General features: G+C 39.2%; 1 protein-coding gene across 2 annotated transcripts in view; it reads left to right on the top strand.

Annotated features, from left to right (window-relative positions):
• The window catches only part of plxna2 (plexin A2), a 222,327-nt gene that overhangs the window by 146,194 nt on the left and 54,722 nt on the right, over positions 1-21,411 (top strand). For both annotated transcript variants that reach the window (XM_039652640.2, XM_039652638.2), the window contains exons 9-14: positions 3,086-3,200; positions 5,422-5,622; positions 6,189-6,285; positions 6,590-6,789; positions 14,728-14,879; positions 18,852-18,969. In XM_039652640.2, coding sequence (XP_039508574.2) covers positions 3,086-3,200; positions 5,422-5,622; positions 6,189-6,285; positions 6,590-6,789; positions 14,728-14,879; positions 18,852-18,969 — 883 coding nt within the window. The remainder of the gene's footprint in view (positions 1-3,085; positions 3,201-5,421; positions 5,623-6,188; positions 6,286-6,589; positions 6,790-14,727; positions 14,880-18,851; positions 18,970-21,411) is intronic.

Here is a 21,411-nt window from a genome sequence, read left to right as displayed (position 1 = left end):
CGCAGTGTGTCCGAACTCTCCGATTAGTTTTTTTGCAGGCCACTAGCAACGCATTCCTACCAGGCTGCACTTTTCCCGAGGATTGTGCAGCTATAAAAAGCTTCCATTATGGCAAATGCCGGCTGATTGCTTGACATTTCTCAAGTGTCGAGGCTGAGATGTCTGAATTGCTGAATCTAAGTGTGCTGTGGGTTTTGCGCTCCGGCTGGGGGCATTGCTGTCTGTCACAGTTCAATTCCACTTCATCTGCTATGATGGCTGATCAGAGAGGAGAGAGTTGGACCGCATCTCGTCTCTCCAGGAGGCTGGCTGATAAACAAACTCTTGTCTGAGCGCGCTTTGTGTCTTTGTACACGCCACGCTCCCGAACTTCGCTCGCGTGCATCATGTTTATGTGTGTGTTAGCGTTTACTCGTAGCCTCTTGTGTGTATTCTAAACCACATCTCATAAGCGTGCCTTCTGCAGAGAACAGATGCTGCTCGATGCAGGAGATCACAGAGCCCCCCAGTTTGTTGGAAGCTTTCTAAAAGGCTCAGGAAGAGGTAGCTTCCGAGGGCGCTGATTGGCTGGCTGCGAAAGACTCGCCCCCCCCTTCCCGTTCCCTTCACTTCCTTGCTCTCTCACAGCCATGTCGCCCAAGCATCTGACAGATCTGGAACTAATCAAACAAACTCCCTGTATCCAATCCGTCTGAACACGCAGACCTCACACGGAGCGCCGTTGGCCCTCTTTGCCAGTGCACAGGGGATTATGGGTAGTCTGAGACAGAAAGACCCTCCTTGTGTGTTCAACCTGGCTCAGTTTTTTTTATAATTTCCTCCCACACTTCCTTTGACTTCAAATGTTGTAAAATGCTCTGATTTATCATGAGTTCCCAACACAGTGATTAAGTACAGCGTGCTACGTCGGTTTTAGCTCTCGATTTCTATTCATATCTCACCGATTGAAAATTACACCGTTTGAGCCCAACGACCCAATGAAGAGCCGGCTCTGATGAGTATTGTAGCATAAACTCTTCTGCATAATTTAATTGGCTCGCGGAAAACACAAACTCTTGGACGCCAAAATGATGTAGAGGTTTATAATTCTACAAGCGTCTCCAAGTTTCCTCAACATCAAATAAATGACATGTTCCATTGCAAATAGAACAAGGCCCGCCTCGCCCTAGATGGGCTTTGCTTCTGAATTAGAGGGACTGATGTAAGTGTTTTATTGGAACGTGCTGGTACTATAAATTCTCGTTCTCGTAAGCTTTGCTCATCTGCATATAAATATATAACTGCTGCAGGGACGCACACAGATACATGCTTATGCACACATGCTTGAAATATATGACTGTATTCCCGCATGGTTTGCGTGCTGCATATTGTAATAGTGATTATACAACTAAATAGAGATGCAGTACAGGAGGGGAAGTTATCCTGGGATCTCGACCCTGGTTTATCTCAATTTGTCCCAACGCATTCTCATCCCAAGGCATCATATACTGACGCTTTTGTCAATGCGTATACATCCAACGCACATAGCACCCTTTAGCGTCAATATAACATACTTTATGGGTACATACGGTTTTGGGTAGGTTTAGTTCTGGTGTAGGGTTAGGGTTAGACCACTAGAAGGCGCCTTCTGGCCCATATATATCTATGTCTCATATTGACGCTAAAGGGTGCCATGTGCGTTGAACAGAGATGTATAGTAACGAAGTAGAACTTAAGTACTAAAATGCTATATCTGTACTCTACTAGAGTATTGTTTTTTTTCTCATACTTCTACTTTTACTTCAGTAGATATTTTCGATGAATTTAATACTTTTACTTCGATATTTTTATTTTTTTTTCAATTTTAACAAAAATTTTACGAATCATTCGTTGCAAGTTGGCTTTCATACTGGCTAAATCACTCACCAGTTTTATAGGATAATGGTATTGATTGACACACAGATTGACAACTAATGCAGGGGTTGTCCTGCAATGACATTTTTTGGGCGGCTGCCAAAGCAAATTTGTATCCCGCCAAAGCGCCTTATTTGATTGCTAGTTCAAACTTTTGACTGCTTTCTTTAATAATTACATGACACAATACTTGTACTTTTACTTTTAGTTCTTAAGTATTGCAAGTAGTTTATTTTAAAATTCACTACTTAAGTACAAAAAATGTTGAATACTTTAGTACTTCTACTTAAGTGTGGTGCTTAAAGAGCACTTCAACTTCTACTCAAGTCACTTTTTTGATAGAGCACTTGTACTTTTACTCAAGTCCGGGTTTTTAGTATTTTATACATCTCTGGCGTTGAATGTATACGCATTGACAAAAGCATCAGTATATGATGCCTTGGGATGAGAATGGGCTGTTTGGCCTTAAATGACTTTGTTTTTTATGCTACGGTTACACTATATCATTATAAACTAGTTCACTTGTTTAGGTGCATTGGACTTTGTGTAAAAGGACATTTTCTGGATGTCCATTTAACCTCTAGACTTGATTTCATTTTCTACTTCATGAAAACTTTGTCACAGTTACTAACTATCACAATGCTTAGGATAACAACAACAGTTTTGCAATAAGAATTATATTTTTGTCTCTTTTTCTTTAAGATACCTCATTCTACATTCAGTCAGGCAGTCCACTGTCTTACCCACAGACAATACAGTGCTAATTAAAATCATATGTCACGGCACGACCATATGTCTTAATAAAGTCTGTATGTCTCGAGACCAGAGTGATAATTGTACGTCTGAAGTCTAACCTTTGCATAACATCTGAGAGATTCAGTGGGACATGTGAGATTCAATGGCACTGCGCTGTCCAACGGCACATGCAAATTTCCGCAGCACACTTTTAATTTATTCAGCATTAAGCCGCAAAGGTCAAGGACACAGCAGTTCTGGTCTCAAAGGCACAACCTGCTCCCCATTGCTAATCTAAAACCCAGAGCTACATTTTATGCTGACTAGTTTCACAGTGCCCTCAAAAAAATGGCTTTGGATCATAAATCAGAGATATCAGTGAGTTGCAATAATACTTTATTCTCTCTCTCTCTCTCTCTCTCTCTCTCTCTCTCTCTCTCTCTCTCCATCTGTTTAGGTGTCTTTCCTGTGTAACCAGTTCCTTCCGCTGCCACTGGTGCAAGTACAGAAACCTCTGCACCCATGATCCCTCCAGCTGCTCCTTCCAGGAGGGACGCGTCAACGCCTCAGAGGTACACTCACTAACACACACACACACTGTGTGTAGGAGGTTAGAGTCTCTCGATAGCAAATCTACCGGATCACAAAACTCTGGGGAAGAGCCTCCAATAATAGCTGCTGAAAAGTGTGTGTGAAGTCGACGGTCGCCTCGCTAGAGACTCTTGTTTGTGCGTGTGTGTGCGCACGAATTTGCAGGTGTTCAGCTGATCAATGTGCTACATTACACCCTGTCAGGTGGTAAACACACTTGCTCACCCTCTCACAGCGAGCAATTAGCGGTCGATATCCGAAATATTCTCTGTCAAAGCGCACACAAGCTTCCCACTTATTCACACACAGCCATATGCACAAAATAAACACACACTCACACAGGCTAAACCTCCTTACGGTCCATGATCAATCATGGTGTGTGTATGTGTGTGTGTTCACATTCATTTGCATTTTTGTGTTTGTGTGTGCAGGCTTGCATGTGTGTAAGTGTATGTTTGTGTACATATGTATTTGTGCGTCTTTGTTTGTGTTTTTAACCTTATACTTTAGGGAGAACATTACTGTCCAAGAAGTGACCCTGCTAACAGGCAATGTTCTCAGAACTAATGTTCTCACCAACTTCTTCTGGCAATGTTAATGCACTGTTCGTTCAAAGTTATCTGGTCTTTAAAATTGTTCTCAAAATGTTTGCGCAAAGAAATATTTATTTATTTATTTATTTTTTGCATAGAGTACAAGAAAAAAAAAGGTTCTTCAGCGGTTCTTCAGGGGTTCTTTGCGGTGGTCATGGTGCTATATAGCACCACTACCATTTAAAGAACCTGTTAAGCCCAGTTTGGTTCTTCAGAGGTTCTTCAGTGGTTCTCTGGGGTGGTTAAGGTGCACCATTTGATAAAGATAAGTGCTATATGGCACTTAAAGGATTAGTTCACTTTTGAAAAAACTTTTGCTGATAATTTACTCACCCCCATGTCATCCAAGATGTCCATGTCTTTCTTTCCTCAGTCGAAAAGAAATTTAGGTTTTTGATGAAAACATTCCAGGATTTTTCTCCATATAATGGACTTACATGGGAACCAGACAGTCCAAGGTCCAAACGACAGTTAATAACAGTTTCAGATGCAGCTTCAAAGGTCTTTAAACGACACCAGACGATGAATAAGGGTCTTATCATGCGAAACGATCGGTTATTTCAAAACTTATTCCAAAAATGTAACTTTTCTAAGGACAAATGCTAGCCTTGCTGTATTCTGTGAGACCAAAAGGTCACGGGTGACGTAGCCGGAAGTACAGAATCAAAATCGTCCGACATCGTTGTTTTACCTTTTAATTCCTTTTTTGTAAACGGCGTTTGAGTTAGTTTGCACGTTCAACCTATGCGTTCAACTTGTAAACACTCTGACTCTGTACTTCTGGCTACGTCGCCCGTGACCTTTTGAACGTAATTACGTATTACGTGACGTTACAAACGCGCCTCACAGAATGGAGCAATGCTAGCATTTGTCCTTAGAAAAGTTACATTTTTGGAATAAGCTTAGAAATAACCGATCGTTTCGCATGATAAGACCCTTATTCATCGTCTGCTGTCGTTTAAAGACATTTGAAGCTGCATCTGAAACTGTTATTAACTGTCGTTTGGACCTCCGACCATCTGGTTCCCATGTAAGTCCATTATATGGAGAAAAATCCTGGAATGTTTTCATCAAAATCCTTAATTTCTTTTCGACCGAGGAAAGAAAGACATGGACATCTTGGATGACATGGGGGTGAGTAAATTATCAACAAAAGTTTTTTCAAAAATGAACTAATCCTTTAAAGTGGTTCCCCTATGATTACAAGCCAATGAACCACTTTTAGTGCTATATAGCACCATTTTTGTTTAGAGTGTATAGGCCTTTTGGGGTTTCACAATAATTACGTTTAGCTGTATTACAAAACAGTAGAAGTCCCCATTTCCGAGTGTGTGTATTGGAAAGACTCTAGGGACTCTATCTCTCACTGGCTGACATACTAGTGGATGGCCTCTTCACACACACATTTTAGAGAGTAACATGTCAAAGAGCTTTTAAAGAACACCTGAGGTTCTGCTGTGTGTGTTTGTGTGTTTGGCATGGGGAGCATGTTCTATGTGCACTGAATGTTTTTTTTACTTCATCTATTCTCTACTGAGTACACTTAGGTTAGGATTTTATGAGTTTGTCTTGACTGCCCGTTCACCTCTCGTCCCCTTCGCTCCTTTAGGACTGTCCTCAACTGGTCCGCTCCGAGGAGATCCTGATCCCGGCAGGGGAGGTGAAGCCCATCACCCTGAAAGCCCGGAACCTTCCCCAACCCCAGTCGGGTCAGCGCGGCTACGAGTGTGTGTTACACATACAAGGAGTCAGTCACAGAGTCACAGCGCTCAGATTCAACAGCTCCAGCGTACAGTGCCAGAACAGCTCGGTATGTGTACTCATGGGAAAGACCAATCACAATGAGACGTAACTAATATCATCCAAGCTATAAATAAAGCTATAGATTGAGATCCAGAAAAGCACAGTTTATAGCTATTACCTGCTTTGTGATGTTATACAAATAAGATTCATATGTGAATTGGACGTGGCCAAGGTATATTTTACCCTTTAACCTCCTCCTTTCTCACACTTTTTGTCATTCTCTTTCAACTGAACACGCACACACTTTATAAGTAGAGATGAAGGCAATTGGAGCTCAGTGTCCAAGCTGTAGAAAATAGGAGTGTTGAAAGTCTTCCTTATTCCTCAGACTGATGATGCAAGTCTGGAGTAACTCAATAAGAGCACTAATACAGTCAAAGCATCTTTCTTGTGTTATTTGCTTCACTCTCTTGCACGCTCTGCCAATTTTTTGTTCACTTTTTGGCTGCATGCCATGTTGTAATCAATAATTGACACAGCAAAGACAAAATCCGATCATAAACGATACATTATCTCAGCGTTTGCGCTTTCAGGAAAATGTCGTGACTTGTTTCCATCTCTCCATCTCTGCAGTATCTGTATGAGGGGATGAGAATTAGCGAACTGCCGGTGGATTTCTCAGTGGTGTGGAATGGAAATTTCATCATTGACAATCCTGAGAACATCAAAGGTAATGCATGCATAACCCATGATAAGAATGCGTTTTTAAGCCAGAACTCTGTGTAAGTATGCTGTAACCTGTCTGATAGAGTTTGAAGTTATTGATCATACTGATTCGAATTCATTTCATGTTTATAGAAAAATAAGAGTCTGAAGCTGCTTTTCTCATGCTCAGCAATACTTGGTTATGTTGAGCTTGAAATGTTTATGATTGATACCTCTCCTAAACTGTTAGATAGGTCAACCTAACCCTCCAGAAAACTTAGGATAGAGCAGCGTTCATTCAAAAACGAATTTGTACTTGTGTCCCACAGTGAATCTGTATAAGTGTGGCGCTCAGAGGGACAGTTGTGGCGTGTGTTTGAAGGCTGAGAGGAAGTTCCAGTGTGGCTGGTGCAGTATGGAGGGCCGCTGCACCCTTCGCCAGCACTGTCCCATGTCCAACCCCTACACCAGCCGCTGGCTACACCTCGCCAGCACAAACGTGAAGTGCACCAACCCTCGAATCACTGAGGTGAGTCAAATATACGCTCACTTGAGTTTTTCTGTCGTACATGATCTGATTTGAGCACCATATGGCAAAAAATATACGTATTACGTTAGTGTTTCAGACATACAAGAACCGCATAATTCTGTTTTGCATATAATGCATATAATGTACACAGATTCAAGCGTAATACTGTGAGATACGAGGTATAACAATCTATTTGTAAATACAGAAAAGTTTGAGGATGCATTGAATTGATTAAAAATGCTGGTAAAGACATTTATAATGTTACAAAAGATTTCTGTTACAAAAAAAGGCAGTTCACCCAAAAATGAAAATTCTGTCAGTATTTACTCACCCTCCTTTGCTCATCGGAACACGAATTAAGATATTTTTGATGAAATCTGAGAGCTGGATCACTCCTCCATATTAGTCCATAGGCTTCTTGAGGGATTGAAACTTGCCGGCCTCGAAAAGTTATTAAAGACATCGTTAAAATAGTCCGAGTGACTAAAGTGGCTCAAGCGATGAGAATACTTTTTGTGCACAAAAACAAACATAAATAACGACTTTATTTCATCTATTATGTTTGGGCTGACAGTAATTACTGACAGAATTTTCATTTTTGGGTGAACTATCCCTTTAAGCTTTCTGTTCATCAAAGAATCACTGTTTTCACCAAACTATTTAGCAGCACAACTGTTTTCAATATTGATAATACTGTGAAATCTTTCTTGACGAGCTAATCAGCATATTATTGGAAATAATGATATAATCATATATAATTATAATGATGTCTAAAGGATCATGTGACTCTGAAGACTGGAGTAATGATGCTGAAAATCAGCTTTGGATCACAGGAATCAATTACATTTTAAAGTGCATTAAAATAGGTGATGTTAAATGTTACAATGTTACTGTTTTCTACTCTATTTTTGATCAAATAAATGCAGCCTTGGTGAGCACAGCTTTCAAAAACATAAAAAAAAAGTCTTGCAGACCCCAAACTTTTGAGGCAATATATTTTCAGCTGAAAGTATTCATATTAAACATGTTTTCAGCATGATTCATAACTCGGGACAAATCAACACACACACACAGAGAGAGAGAGAGAGAGTTGTGTGGAAGATTCTCGGTCAGCTCATATTTCTACTCTGTAGTCTGACTGAGCTCTTTATTGATGGTGCTATTCATAGACTCTCAGAGAAAGGTGAGCTGTGTGTATCGTGAGTAATCTCTCTCTCTCTCTGTCACTCTCATCGTCAGTCATACTCACTCTAGCTGCCAATATCTCACGTTTTCTAGTAATTAACACAATGTAAGAATGTTGATGGCATACTGTGAGATGTGTGTGTGTGTGTGTGTGTGTGTCTGCTCAGAGACTGAGGGAAGACATGGTGTTTAATTAGTTTTGGTAACGCACCAGTGCCCTGTGTTTAAAGTACCTGATTCGTGGAACTCATTGATTCATGTGGCTGTTTGCAGTCTGCATATCACAAGCTGTTGCCCCGTGTGCACACAAACCAATTAAAAAGTAAGGGTTATGACTTCCCGTTGTCTGTTTTCATTTGGGATGAATGGGCAAATTAGGGTTAAGAGCTATGTGATGGATTGCCTCTGTTTTTGTTGATGGAAAGTGTTAATAGAAGCATACACATCTTTGTTCATGGAGGGGTTTATATGTATTTTATTCTGGCATGCCAGTGTGTATTTGGTTTGTTGCACAATTTGTAATTTATTTAGTGATAGCTTGGTAATTTATGTATTTTTACTAAATAGCAATGCATTTTTATTTATTTATTTATTTATTTTATTGGTCTTTCATTTTTTAGAAAAAATGATAAAAAGTATGTATTACAAATATTATATTTAGTTTACTTGAACCAAAGCTAAAGATAAGAAACGAAAGTTCAGCTAAATGTTTAATCGCTGTTCCTTCATAATTTACTAGTATAATTAAAATGCCCTAGTATGGCTGTCTACATCAATATTGATTATTTGCAATGTAACTATCATAACAAAGTATGTGAAGACATTAAAATGGTACAATGTGCGTGTTCTTACAGGCCAGGCTTTTAATACAGCACTCACTTTTATACAATATGTACCATAGTTTCCCTTATTAAATGTTGAAAACCCCAAATGGAATAAAAGAGCACTGCATTTTGTGTTTTAAACATATGCACCTGCCAAGACCACATTACAATGCAGTGGAGCAGTTCCTTCAAAGCAAATTAGTATGAATATTTTTAATTCATCCATTTTTAATCGGTTCTCTCCAAGTTGTTCATTTCCATTTTCTTCTCTCTCAGTCTCACTAACACATAAATGTAAAAATGTCCTCTAGATCAGTCGTTTCCGTGGTTGTCTTTTGTTCTTAATTTAGTTGTTATTTTTTCCTGTTTTTTGTCTGAATGTAGACATTTGTAAGCTGATTTGTGCAAATACATAGACATTAGCGAGATCTGCCTACATGAAAATGACAGTCATAAATGATTAACACTTCTATTAAGCAGCACTCTATCCCTCCTCTAAAGACTTATTAATATTAATGAGGCTTAAGTCCTCAGTGAAAGCTGAGGGTTCAGCATCAAATGAATGTGGAAGAAAGTCAGGCACTTGAAGCTGGTCTTGACGTCGCTCTTTGCTTCAGATGGTCTCTGAGCCTCTGCTTAGTAGCTCAGTCACGGAAAGACTGGTGTCAGTTCGTGCTTCACAGAACTGATCTTGGATCAGCCATGAAAAACTTTTTGGACTATGGACTTGAAATGCAGTTTTATTTCAGTATTGCTGTTTTGTTTTCAAATGATTGATTATTATAAGTATATATCATACTGCTCGGTCCCAAAAAGAGTCGCTGTTTGGATTTATTTTGTTTCTAGTAGGGCTGTCAAACGATTAATCGCGATTAATCGCATCCAAAATAAAAGTTTGTGTTTACAAAATATATGTGGGTGCACTGTGTATAATTATTTTGTATATATATATATATATATATATATATATATATAAAATACACACACATGCATGTATATTTAAGAAAAAAAATATTTATATTTAAAATATTTATATATAATATAAATTATACATAAATCTATATACAGGAAAATATTTCTTAAATGTATACAAGCATGTGTGTGTATTTATATATATAAAATAATTATACAAAGTGCACCCACATATATTACGTAAACACAAACGACAACCCTAGTTTCTAGCATGTTTTATGTTTGAGAACAGTTAAATTAGATTACATTCAAATTATTTAAATTTAATTTTTTTATAAATATATATATCGTTTATTTAAAATGTATACAATTAGTTGTTTGTACGGACAAGCTTGTATTCAAGATCTCCTGGTCAGTCTGAAACATGAATTCGTTTCAAAACATGGTCCAAAGCTTCAGGAAAGAATGGCCTAAATACACATACAAACTTGGTACACACACCCCGACACTGACAGCGAGAGAGACCGTTCATGGTGAAAATCGTCATGAATAAATTATATTGAGCCTGATAGAACCTTCTCTCCCATCAGAGCTACAACGCTTGTCTAGTACGACACATCCTTTTCCACAAAGTCACATGTCTATTTACAGAAGAGCATTCAGCTCGAATCACTCAACCACAAACTCCAATTTTAAACTGGATGCACCACTTTCAAGTCCCTTGTTTCTTTCTTTCCTTGCTTAAACACTCGCTTGCTTGGCCGAAGTTCAAAACCAAGGCCCTTTTTTCTTTTTTTTCCCCCCTTTCAGCCTTTATCGCAGCCAACCACGAGACATTTAAGAGCAAATAAAGTGTTTAGTGTGCAGTTTATGCAGCAAGAAACAAGTCATAAGCTGAGTTTTATCAAGCCCTATAAATTGCATCTCAGTGTGAATTGGGGACGTGCTTGAATCAGCTGAAAAGACTCCAATCCCGGTAACAAATCACACCTTTCGTCCTCCTGCTGCACACTTTCATTACAGCTTCCTAATTATACGCAGCAATTTAGTGCGTGAAAACCCTCCGAGGACAGGAAATTCATCCCCGGTTAGACTTGAACGTGCTGGTGTTAAGCATTAGCCTTTCTTCATTGCTTAGCGAAAATACCCATTCTAAACCATCTGCAGCACTCAACATTTACCTGCGAGGAGATCACGGCATGTTGGGTGAGGGTCATCCAGGCAGGGCTTCTGCTTTAAAAAGCATGCATTAAGAATGAAGAGACTCCCTGTTTGTCCTCGAGACACTCTCAAGACATGACACTGGCCCAAGGCTGGGAGTGTATCTGTGTGCATGTGTCCGTATAACTCAAAGCCAAATAACTCGTGAGAACTCTGTATGAATTCCACCCAAAGAACGAGAATGCGGACCTTTTGAGAAGATCTTCAGTCAGTCTTGTAATGGGGGTGAAATTGCAGTTGGATGCAAATTGTAGCTCTGGAACCAGGCGAAGGAGCCCGTCTGCTGGGTCAAACAAGGCAATGCTTTCACCTCAGAGTGGGCGGACGAGACTTTGAAGTGTCAATGTGAGAGATATTTATGCTCTATGAATAAAAACCCATTTGATGTCTGTAATGGCAGTTCAGAACAGCACCACGGTCGGAGTGAAGCTGGAATCTGACACCCAGACTATTATCACAAGAGATTTAATCTACAGATGAAAGTGTATTCTGTAAGGATGCATCTTTATAATCCCCAAAGAATACGTGAATGTTATACTGCATTCTAGTTAAAGAAAAATAGTCATATAAATTAAAGTGTGTATATGTGTTATATATATTATATGTGTATATACTGTATATATATATACACTAACCTAAAGGATTATTAGGAACACCTAATACTGTGTTTGACCCCCTTTGGCCTTCAGAACTGTAGGATTTGTAGGATGCACATCCAGGGCACGAAACTCCCGTTCCACCACATCCCAAAGATGCTCTATTGGGTTGAGATCTGGTGACTGTGGGGGTCATTTTAGTACAGTGAACTCATTGTCATGTTCAAGAAACCAATTTGAAATGATTCGAGCTTTGGGACATGGTGCATTATCCTGCTGGGAGTAGCCATCAGAGGATGGGTACATGGTGGCCATAAAGGGATGGACATGGTCAGAAACAATGCTCAGGTAGGCCGTGGTGGTATTTAAACGATGACCAATTGGCACTTAGAGGCCTAAAGTGTGCCAAGAACACATCCCTCACACCATTACACCACCACCACCACCACCAGCCTGCACAGTGGTAACAAGGCATGATAGATCCATGTTCTCATTCTCTTTACGCCAAATTCTGTCTCTAGCATCTGAATGTCTCAACAGAAATCGAGACTCATCAGACCAGGCAAAGTTTTTCCAACTGTGGCCAGTGAAAATTGTCGCCTCAGTTTGCTGTTCTTCTGCAGACCTCGGTTATAAGAGGTTATTTGAATAACTGCTACCTTTCTATCAGCTCAAACCAGTCTGGCTGTTCCCCTCATCACCCAGGCATTTTCACCCATAGAAATGCTGCTCTCTGGATATTCTCTCTCTCTCTCTCTCTCTCTGACCATTCTCTGTAAACCCTAGAGAAGGTTGTGTGTAAAAATCCCAGTAGATCAGCAGTTTCTGAAGTACTGAGTATGGCACAAACAACCATACCATGTTCAAAGTCACTAAAATCCCATTTCTTCCCCATTCTGATGCTCGGCTTGAACTTCAGCAGGCCATGCCTAAATGCATTGAGTTGCTGCCATGTGATTGGCTGATTTATATATTTGGGTTAACAATCAGTTGAACAGGTATACCTGTTAAAGTAGCCTAATAAAATTATATTACTATGATTTAATAGATACTGTGATGTAATGAATATAAATACAAAATGGCTGCCTTATTATACACGTTTTATTTTAATATATTTTATTTTTGCATTTTGAAAACTCAAGCTTCTGTTTTGCAGTATAGCCTACAATAGAAGTGGTATCAACCTTCATTTTTAGTTTTCATCATATTTGACTAGAAAACTAGAATGGAGTACAAACTTTGCTGCATTGTACATTTCACGCATAAAGAAAATAGTCATATTTTACAGTGCATAAATACTGCACAAATGACTTTTTTGGAAGTATGTGTTATGCTATTTAATGCATTATTTCAAAAGTTTAGATGGTTTTCTGTTGTTAGTTTGTCTTAGAAAGTCTGTCTGATGCTGACTCGAGCCGATATGAATACATTTAGCATTCCATTCTTTCTTTTATTCCGCCCTTGTTTCCGTCTGTTCCAGTCCTGTGTTCCTTCGAAGCAATAAAAGATTCATATACTTCCACCCTAAGGTTCACTAGTGACACACTTATTTACATCCTTACCAATTAATGTCCACTAAACTCACAGCCAAACTGCTCCCAGAGCCACTGCAAGATCTAATCCGCTTCCCGCACTGGTCTCAGATCAGTAAACAGGCACACTTAGAAGATGCTCTTACTTTGATCATGTTAGTTTTACTTCCACATGACTGCACACAAATGGTTTATTGATTGTATATGTAGTGGGTATACTGTGCGTGTGGCTTTTTGGTCTGTCTGTCGCCCTCTCTCTCTCTCTCTCACTCTCTCTGTGATATTTGGATCTGGAGAGGGTCCAGGACTGAGCTTCTCTTGGGCTTTAACAGCACAGAAGGCTTTTTGGCACCCAGAGCCAAGGTCAAGCTGAGTGGCCATATTGTATTTTATGAGAGGGTGGGCTGCTCCGAGGGTTAAAATGGCCTTGTGTTAGATTTATTGCCTGTGGCAACAGTATGCAGATCTGCTGCAGGCTTGACTAGAAATTTTAAATTTACAATGCAATAGGTTAGGAATTTGCCACAATGAGTTTTGCTGATATCGAATTCGGTGCTATTAAAGTAAAACACACTGAAAGGAACAAATTATCATTAAAAGGAATCATTTTAAAAGGTTCATTTGGAGACCTTTAACTAGTTTAGGCTTGTTCCGTATTAACTTTCTTATGTCTCTGTGTTACATAGGCTATAGAATGTGACAGAATGCTTATGTCGTCAGAATTTTCAAATGTTACATTTTTAACACTTTTAACCCCCTAAAAAAAGTTATTTTGTGTGTATAATAAGCTAATTAGAATGTTTCCTGAAGGATCATGTGATACTGAAGACTGGTGTAATTCAGCTTTGCCATCACAGATATAAATCACGCTTTAAAGTATTAGTTCAGCTTAAAAAAACGTTTGCTGATAACGTTTGTCCACGTCTTTCTTTTTTCAGTCGAAAAGAAATTAAGGTTTTTGATGAAAACATTCCAGGATTTTTCTCCATGTAATGGACTTTACATTAGGAACCAAACGGTTTATTGTCCAAATGAGAGTTTTAGTGCAGCTTCAAAAGGCTTTAAACAATACCAGATGATGAATAAGGGTCTTATCTAATGAAATGTTTGGTCATTTCAAAAATAAATAAAAATGTGTACGTTTTATAAGCACAAATGCTCGTCTTGCTCTGTTCTGTGATTCGCGTTCATGACTCTGCTTTTTGAACTCGTTCATCAAAATGAACGAATCTTTTTTCAAAACATTTCGTTCGTTGAATGAACCAAATGACTCGAAAAAAATTTGTCCATTATATGTAGAAAATCCTGGAATGTTTTCATCAAAAACCCTAATTTCTTTTCGACTGAAGAAAGAAAGACGTGGACATCTTGGATGACATGGGGGTGTGTAAATTATCAGCAAGTTTTTTTTTAAAAGTGAACTACTCCTTTAAAATATAATAAATAGAAAACAACTATTTTAAATTGTAATATTTCACCATACTTTTTACTGTACTTTTGGTCCAATAAATGCAGGCTTGATGAGCATTCTCAAAAACATTTTTGAATGGTAGTGAATAATATATTGTAAATTGATTGGAAAATGTTCAAAAAAGAAAAAAAAAAAGAAAGAAATAGATTTACTGATTTATTCATTGAGTGAATCAATTACTACCTCTCTTGTTTCAGGTAACCCCAGTGGCAGGACCACCAGAAGGGGGCACCAGAGTGACCATCCGTGGTGTGAACCTGGGCCTGTCCTTCCCAGACATGGTCAACAACGTGCAGGTAGCAGGAGTCCAATGCACCCCGCAGGAGGACGGCTACATCATCGCTGAACAGTAAGTGGCTATGAAGCAGTAAAACTCCAATGAATTCGTGCTGTGAAAGATTAGAATGGAAAAAAAACTGGTTTAGCTTATCTTTAATCTTTCTCAAAATAGCAGGAGTTGGAAAAGATAATGTCCTACATTACACATACTGAGAAACTGTTTCATAAGGGGAAAAAACTCAGCGGGATGAGTCCATTAAACACACACACAGGATCTACAGAACATGGCTTTGATGTCACAAGCACTAAGCGACCAATCAGGGCTAAGCATGAAAGGCATGATTGGTCACGACTGCCTCTTTTATGCTCCGTTGAGTTTGTCTTTTCTGACAGAAACATTTTAACAACAACAACAGGAAAACATTTCTATCTTCTTGTGAAGCAGAAACAAGCCATAATTAGTCCAAACAGAGCTGGCTTTGTTTGGACTAATTATAGGAAAACCACAACACTTCACATTCACACTTCAGCCATTTGTAGATTTGATCCCTGATTTGCCAATGCAACACAGGTGTGTTAATCTCTTCCCCAGCACAACATGAGGAAATTGTGTACGCCCCTCTACTTTTTTGGGATGAGCGGCTTACATGCAATTCGACATTGCGTTAAACTCACCCTGACCTTAGTGTAGACAGGAATTCTGAACGTTTGGCTTTCAAACGTGTATGCCGTCGTCAGGTTGTAAGGGGATGTAAATAGCGCACAGTGTCTGCGCTCAGGTGGAGTGTGTGTCCACAGCGCCTCTTTCTGCCACTGAGGCAGGGACAGGCAGAACGAGAGAGGAACGTGTGGTAATTGAAATGCACGGCGTGCTGCCGGCTGTAGGAGGGAGATTTGTCAGCCCTTCTCTCTTCTGACAGCAGTTTAATCCGAGCGGGACGAAGCCGAGCCGAGTGGGAGTGGATTCATTTGTATGGCGCGGCGAAGGGGTGTCATGAGGAAATGGAGAATGCGTCTCTTTACCCCCTCAAACCCGCAGACGGAAACAAGAAGCCGCGTGTCTGTTTCAACCGTTTTCTCTGGTCATTTTTTACTAAAGTTGTAAACATTAGGATCGTTTGCCATTTGATATAGTGCATTGAAAGGAAAAGGAAATATAGGGAGTTGCATAAACTGCTAAGACTACTCTTACAAGTTATAGTCAGGACTGTTTAACTTGTCTAATTTGATACCGAACAGTAAGATTGATAACCCCTAACTGCTAGTTGGTCAAATTAGTTCTTAAGACACTGTCTTAACGTAATGGCTATGTTTATGCAACTGGCCCCAGGATATCATCTGAGCCTTAAAGGAGAACTCCGGCGCAAAATGAACCTTTGGTCTAATAACATATTGGTACCTAGTCAACCGTTCTCTGAGATTTGCTTTCATGAGAATCGATTGTGAAGAGTTTTATCTCTAAAAACTGTTTAGCCTATAACGCTAGTAATGGGGGCATTTAATAAGTAAAAAGAAATCGCTAGTTAATACCACTAACATTGAGAAGCATTGAGAACTTTGTAAGTTTACAGACCGTTTAATAAGAAGATAGTTTATAAAGTCAGTCATAAAAACAATTCGTGTATACAGGCGGCGCCATCTTTGGAAAACAGTCTCGACTAGTCGAACCACGAACGACGTGCTAAGTGAGCTGAACTGTATGAACGACGTTCGTGGTTCGAATAGTCGAGACTGTTTTCCAAAGATGGCGCCGCCTGTATACACGAAGTGAAACGTCTTTATAAAATATCTTCTTATTAAACGGTCTGTACACTTACAAAGTTCTCAATGCTTTGTTTTGCATGTAGGGACCCTCATTATGTTACTGTGTTAGTGTGGGGCTATTTTGAGCCTAGCGTTATACGCTAAACAGTTTTTAGAGATAAAACTCTTTACATTCGATTATCATGTAAACAAATCTCAGAGAACATTTGACTAGGTACCGATGTTTTATTAGACCAAAGGTTCATTTTGCGCCGGAGTTTTCCTTTAAAAGACTATAATGGCTTTATCTCATGCGTACTTGTATTGGCTACTTTTGAATAGCTATCAAAGGTGCTTTTTCCTACACAATATGGTTTAGTTTCAGCATCTATCAGCTCATTTCCGAAGCTCAACCGCTAAACTTTCTCCACGCAGCAGCAATGATTGAGCACCCAAACTTGTTTCCAAACTTTAATTGCCTAAGAAGTGCAAGTCCTCCGCTCATTGTGATTGAGAGGGCATAATGTGGGCTGTGAACAGCTGTGAACGCTGTCTGCCGAGCCTGTCAGACTCACCGCAGGACGCCACATCACACCCACAGTCACGCAGTCTGCGCTGCATGCATTCCCACAGTCATCCCTGATGATACGAACACACTCGATATCAACCAAACATCGATTGCAGCACACCCTGCACTTTCAAATCAGATTTGAATTCTCATGTCGGTTTCATATTTACTTCATTTGAGGGCCGGTCAATGGGCTGTGTGTTTTTATTTTGTCATTTGATCCTCCCACCCATCCGTAAAGCTGATACCTGATCAGCACGTATGATGTAGTGACATCGACCTGCTCCCTGATCAGAGTGCGTGATAACGCCGTATTGATTTGTGCTGTGCGTCATTGGCATGCGCTTTGGATGCCGTAGGTGTTTCTTCAACTTCAGGCTCTTCTATATGTCAGGGGTTGATATTTTTTTTATTAAAACATGTTGTTTTCATTTTTATTTGCTACTTTTGAAAAAGGCTTTTTATGTATAGGCTTTTTATGAATTAGTTGAATCATTGCCCCTATATTTTAAATATATATATATATATATATATATTCTTACATTATATACCCCTATATATTTTTTTTAAAAACTGTGATAATTTAAACAAAGAGTAAAATAATAGCTCATACCAAAATGATAGGTCGACCAAAAGTGAAAATGGTGTCATCATTTACTCACTCTCAAGTTGTTCCAAACCTGTCTGAGTTTCTAACATCTGTTGAACACAAAAGCAAGTATTTTAAAGAATGTTGGTTATCAAACAGTTGACACTAGCCATTGACTTTAGGAAAAAATATAAAGGAGGTCAATGTCTGGTTACAAACATTATTCAAAATATCTTCTTTTGTGTTCAACAGAAAGAAACTCATACAGGTTTGGAACTACATGAGAGTAAGTAAATAAGTAATGTAAGTAAGTAATGGGAAAAAAAACATGTTTTGGTGAACTTTCCCTTTAATATTGAAATATTTATTTTAATATTTGGGTTTTTTAAGGCTCCTTTAGTTGTCTTTTCCAAAATACCAAAGGATTTTTCTCCAATTGTTGGTGTACTTGGATTCCAAGATGACAACAGTGTCAATGAAGAGTTTGAGATGAAATACTTTCATCCTAAGAAAGTTTAAAATGTTCTCTCTGGTACCATCATTTCTATAACAGAGTGCCATTAAACACAATACATCATTTAAGATGTGGTAAAACTGTGACACTTTCAGAAAGAAATAAAAGTTAAAAAAAAATCTGATTTCTCCTGTATTCAACTATGTTAGTGGATAAATTAAATAATTCACTGTGTTTAAAGAGTTTATTTCCCAAAAGTGCCTATAGTTGCAGAAACACCCAAATGCAGCGCAGAACCCACAGGAACGTATGGTTTTAATGCTACAAAAGCGTGATGTGTTCTTCGCATTGGCAGTCCTGTAGGGCGGTCTTGTCAATTCGGCTAATGGAATGTGTGCGCTAAAGCAATCAAAGCAAAAATTACATTGAGATCAAGAGGAAATCAATGGAGAGAGAGAGAGAGTCGCATACTGATCACTCAGCAGGACTGGAGATGACTTCCAATGCTTTGGTTCCTTAGTCTGGATGAAGTCCAAAGCTTTGTAATCATAGGGACTGGTTGGATCTGGATTTGTTTGTACAGAAGCTATGAGTGGGTGTTATGTGATGTATATCTATCATTTTAGGTGACTTTCATTCAAGTCCAGATTAAAATGTAATGTAACGTTGTATATTTCTTCTTTCTCAGGATTGTATGCGAAATGGATGCAGCTCCTGCGGACAGTAAGCCCGGCCCAGTCCATTTGTGCGTAGGGGAGTGTAAACCAGAGCTCCAGACCCGCTCTTCTCAGCAATATTCCTTTGTGGTAAGACCTTGAGCTCTGCTACATCTAAATAATGCAGTGAGGTAGTGGTGAAACCGGCCATTGTTTTGGTTTTATTAAACTGAGCTTTAGCTGGTCCATTGAAGAGAACTAACGGGTCACATGATGTTATGCCTCTGGACAGGTGAACCTCGCTGAGGTTGCTTTGTTCTCAAAAGCGATCCAACGAAAATGTCAAATCAGAGGAAGTGACTCAGAGCTCAACATACTGTTCTTCAGCTGTTCGCTTTTGTAACAAAGACTTTCCTCTGCACATATTCATGAGGCCTTACAAAAATCCATATCTCTCATTAGTCCTCCTTTTGAAGTAAATATGCTGGTTTTTAGGTCTTACAACATTTATTTTGCTCTTATACTTAATATTCTTCCTCACAAAGAATTGCAATATTGCAATAAATCTCATAGTTGAAAAAAGTGGAAATGTTCCCAAATACTCAGTAAATGTGTTATACAATATTGCACTAAACACATAATTAGCCTACTATGTTTTCTAAGTTCCTAAATTGTATGCACCCTCTCCCAAACCACCAGTTTAAAAACTCCTTTGAAAAATACCATGGTACTATAATAGAACATGTCCTAAAAGTCTATTAGTTCGCTACGTCTTTGGCACAAAAGCAATATATTTTCATGTTATATTTATATATTTATATCCAGGCAGTTATCTAGGAAATCACTCCATTAATGTGTTGGAACTGTCTCTCCATGCGAATTTAGAGTCATTAAAAGCCATAAGGTCAATAAATTAACCTTTTTATGGCTTGCATGGCATTTTTATCGGCTTATTGTGCTATTTGGTCCTTTTTAAAGTAGTATTTTTGTGCGTTTTCAGTAGATTCTGAAATGATGTTGTGGATTAGTGGATAATAACATCATTTACGCATGTGTTTGCCAAGACATTAAAAGAAAAGCGTGTTTATTGAACTAATGCACTCGTCAAGCACAAAAGACTGTAAAAACTAGCTAATTTACAGATTGCTGCTGTGTGTGTGTCATTATTATTGGTAAAACAGCAGCCCTGCTTCCTCCGTTAAGAAGCGCAGCTCTCGTCGGCATAATAGAGCGTGTTTTGGGTTATTAAAATATTGAGTGATTATGAACACGAATCACCACGGGGAGCGCACATTGAACATGGAGACAATAAAAGCCATTAAGCGAATCAAAGGAAGGATGGTTGCCATGTTGTCTCCTTGTAGTGGAGCACCTGTGAGAACTCCTGCGCACCTGTCTCAAACACCCAACCGCCAGCCTGGGGTTAATAGATAATCAGCGGCGGCATTCACACGCACACCAAGGCAAACAATTATCCATACCACCACAATTAACGGCCTCTGCTAATTAGGGGAGCTGTTTATATTACAATATGCTCTTCAGCCACTTCCTCTATGTGTTTATGCCTGTTTGTGTGCTTGTGATTTTCTTCCACGCCTTTCATATCGCAGTCAAATATAAAAGCAGCGTGTTATCTCAACCGCTCCGACAAATGTTGTCGGACAACATGGAGTCCCTAAGCGGCCCACCGCTTGTAGAACAATGAGAGGCGAGACCGAAATTGGTGTTAATTCATTGCTTAGTCTCGGCACGTGTGAAGTCGGCCACCAGCCATTTCATGTGCTTTCTTAAGACACAGAGCTGTCTGTTTCTGTGTTTCTCCATCTGCTATTCTCAGTCCCTGTGCACAATAAAAGAAGAGAACTGGGAACTAGAGTTTATGTACAACATTTTAAAAGCCTTTTATTTCTCCTCAGACATGCTTTTCATGAGCTCGCATCACTCAGACAAGACTGGAAATGGCATTTCTTTGTAGAGTTTGCTCTTTATTTGTGAGCTCAGCAGCGAATGAGGCGAATGAGACTCATGAAGGACAGTTGTTATTTACAAACGGAGCTGTCTTTTGTGGAACTGTCACCTACATCTAGGCAGTTTCAGATTCAAAACATGCTTGTGTTCAGCTGATGCAGAAAACTAATTTCTTTGCCACTAACGGCACTAAATAGATTTATGTATGCGTGCATGTGAGGGAAAACTAGCTTTGACAAGTATATGAAATTTGTCACTCGCAAGTTGCCCAGTAACATTTTTATGAATTCTAGCAATGCATGTACGTGAACAAATGTGATCAAAAGTGAAGGACGCTCGGGACAGTTGACAGGTCAGCACTTCATCTTCACTAAAGTTTAAGCCTTGCTTAAAGTTACTCACAAAGTTAGTGTGAAATGTTTTGCGTGCGTCAGACACCGGCACCGCACAAATACTATACTGAGCTATACTTCACGTCATTTTGCACTTGAGCGGACAAATTCACCCAAAATTGTCAAAAAATCCTAGTAAACATAGTTGGTCAAATCTTAAGTGAACGTAAAAAGTTGGGAAAGTAAACTCATGTGTACAGTATCAGTAAGCTAAATTAGCTAAATCTGCATA

Source organism: Pimephales promelas, chromosome 20, assembly GCF_988280905.1.
Source record: "Pimephales promelas chromosome 20, fPimPro1.hap1.1, whole genome shotgun sequence".
Classification (NCBI taxonomy): Eukaryota; Metazoa; Chordata; class Actinopteri; order Cypriniformes; family Leuciscidae; genus Pimephales; species Pimephales promelas.
Note: the sequence above shows the minus strand (reverse complement) of the source record. Positions and strands in the feature narration are given on the sequence as shown.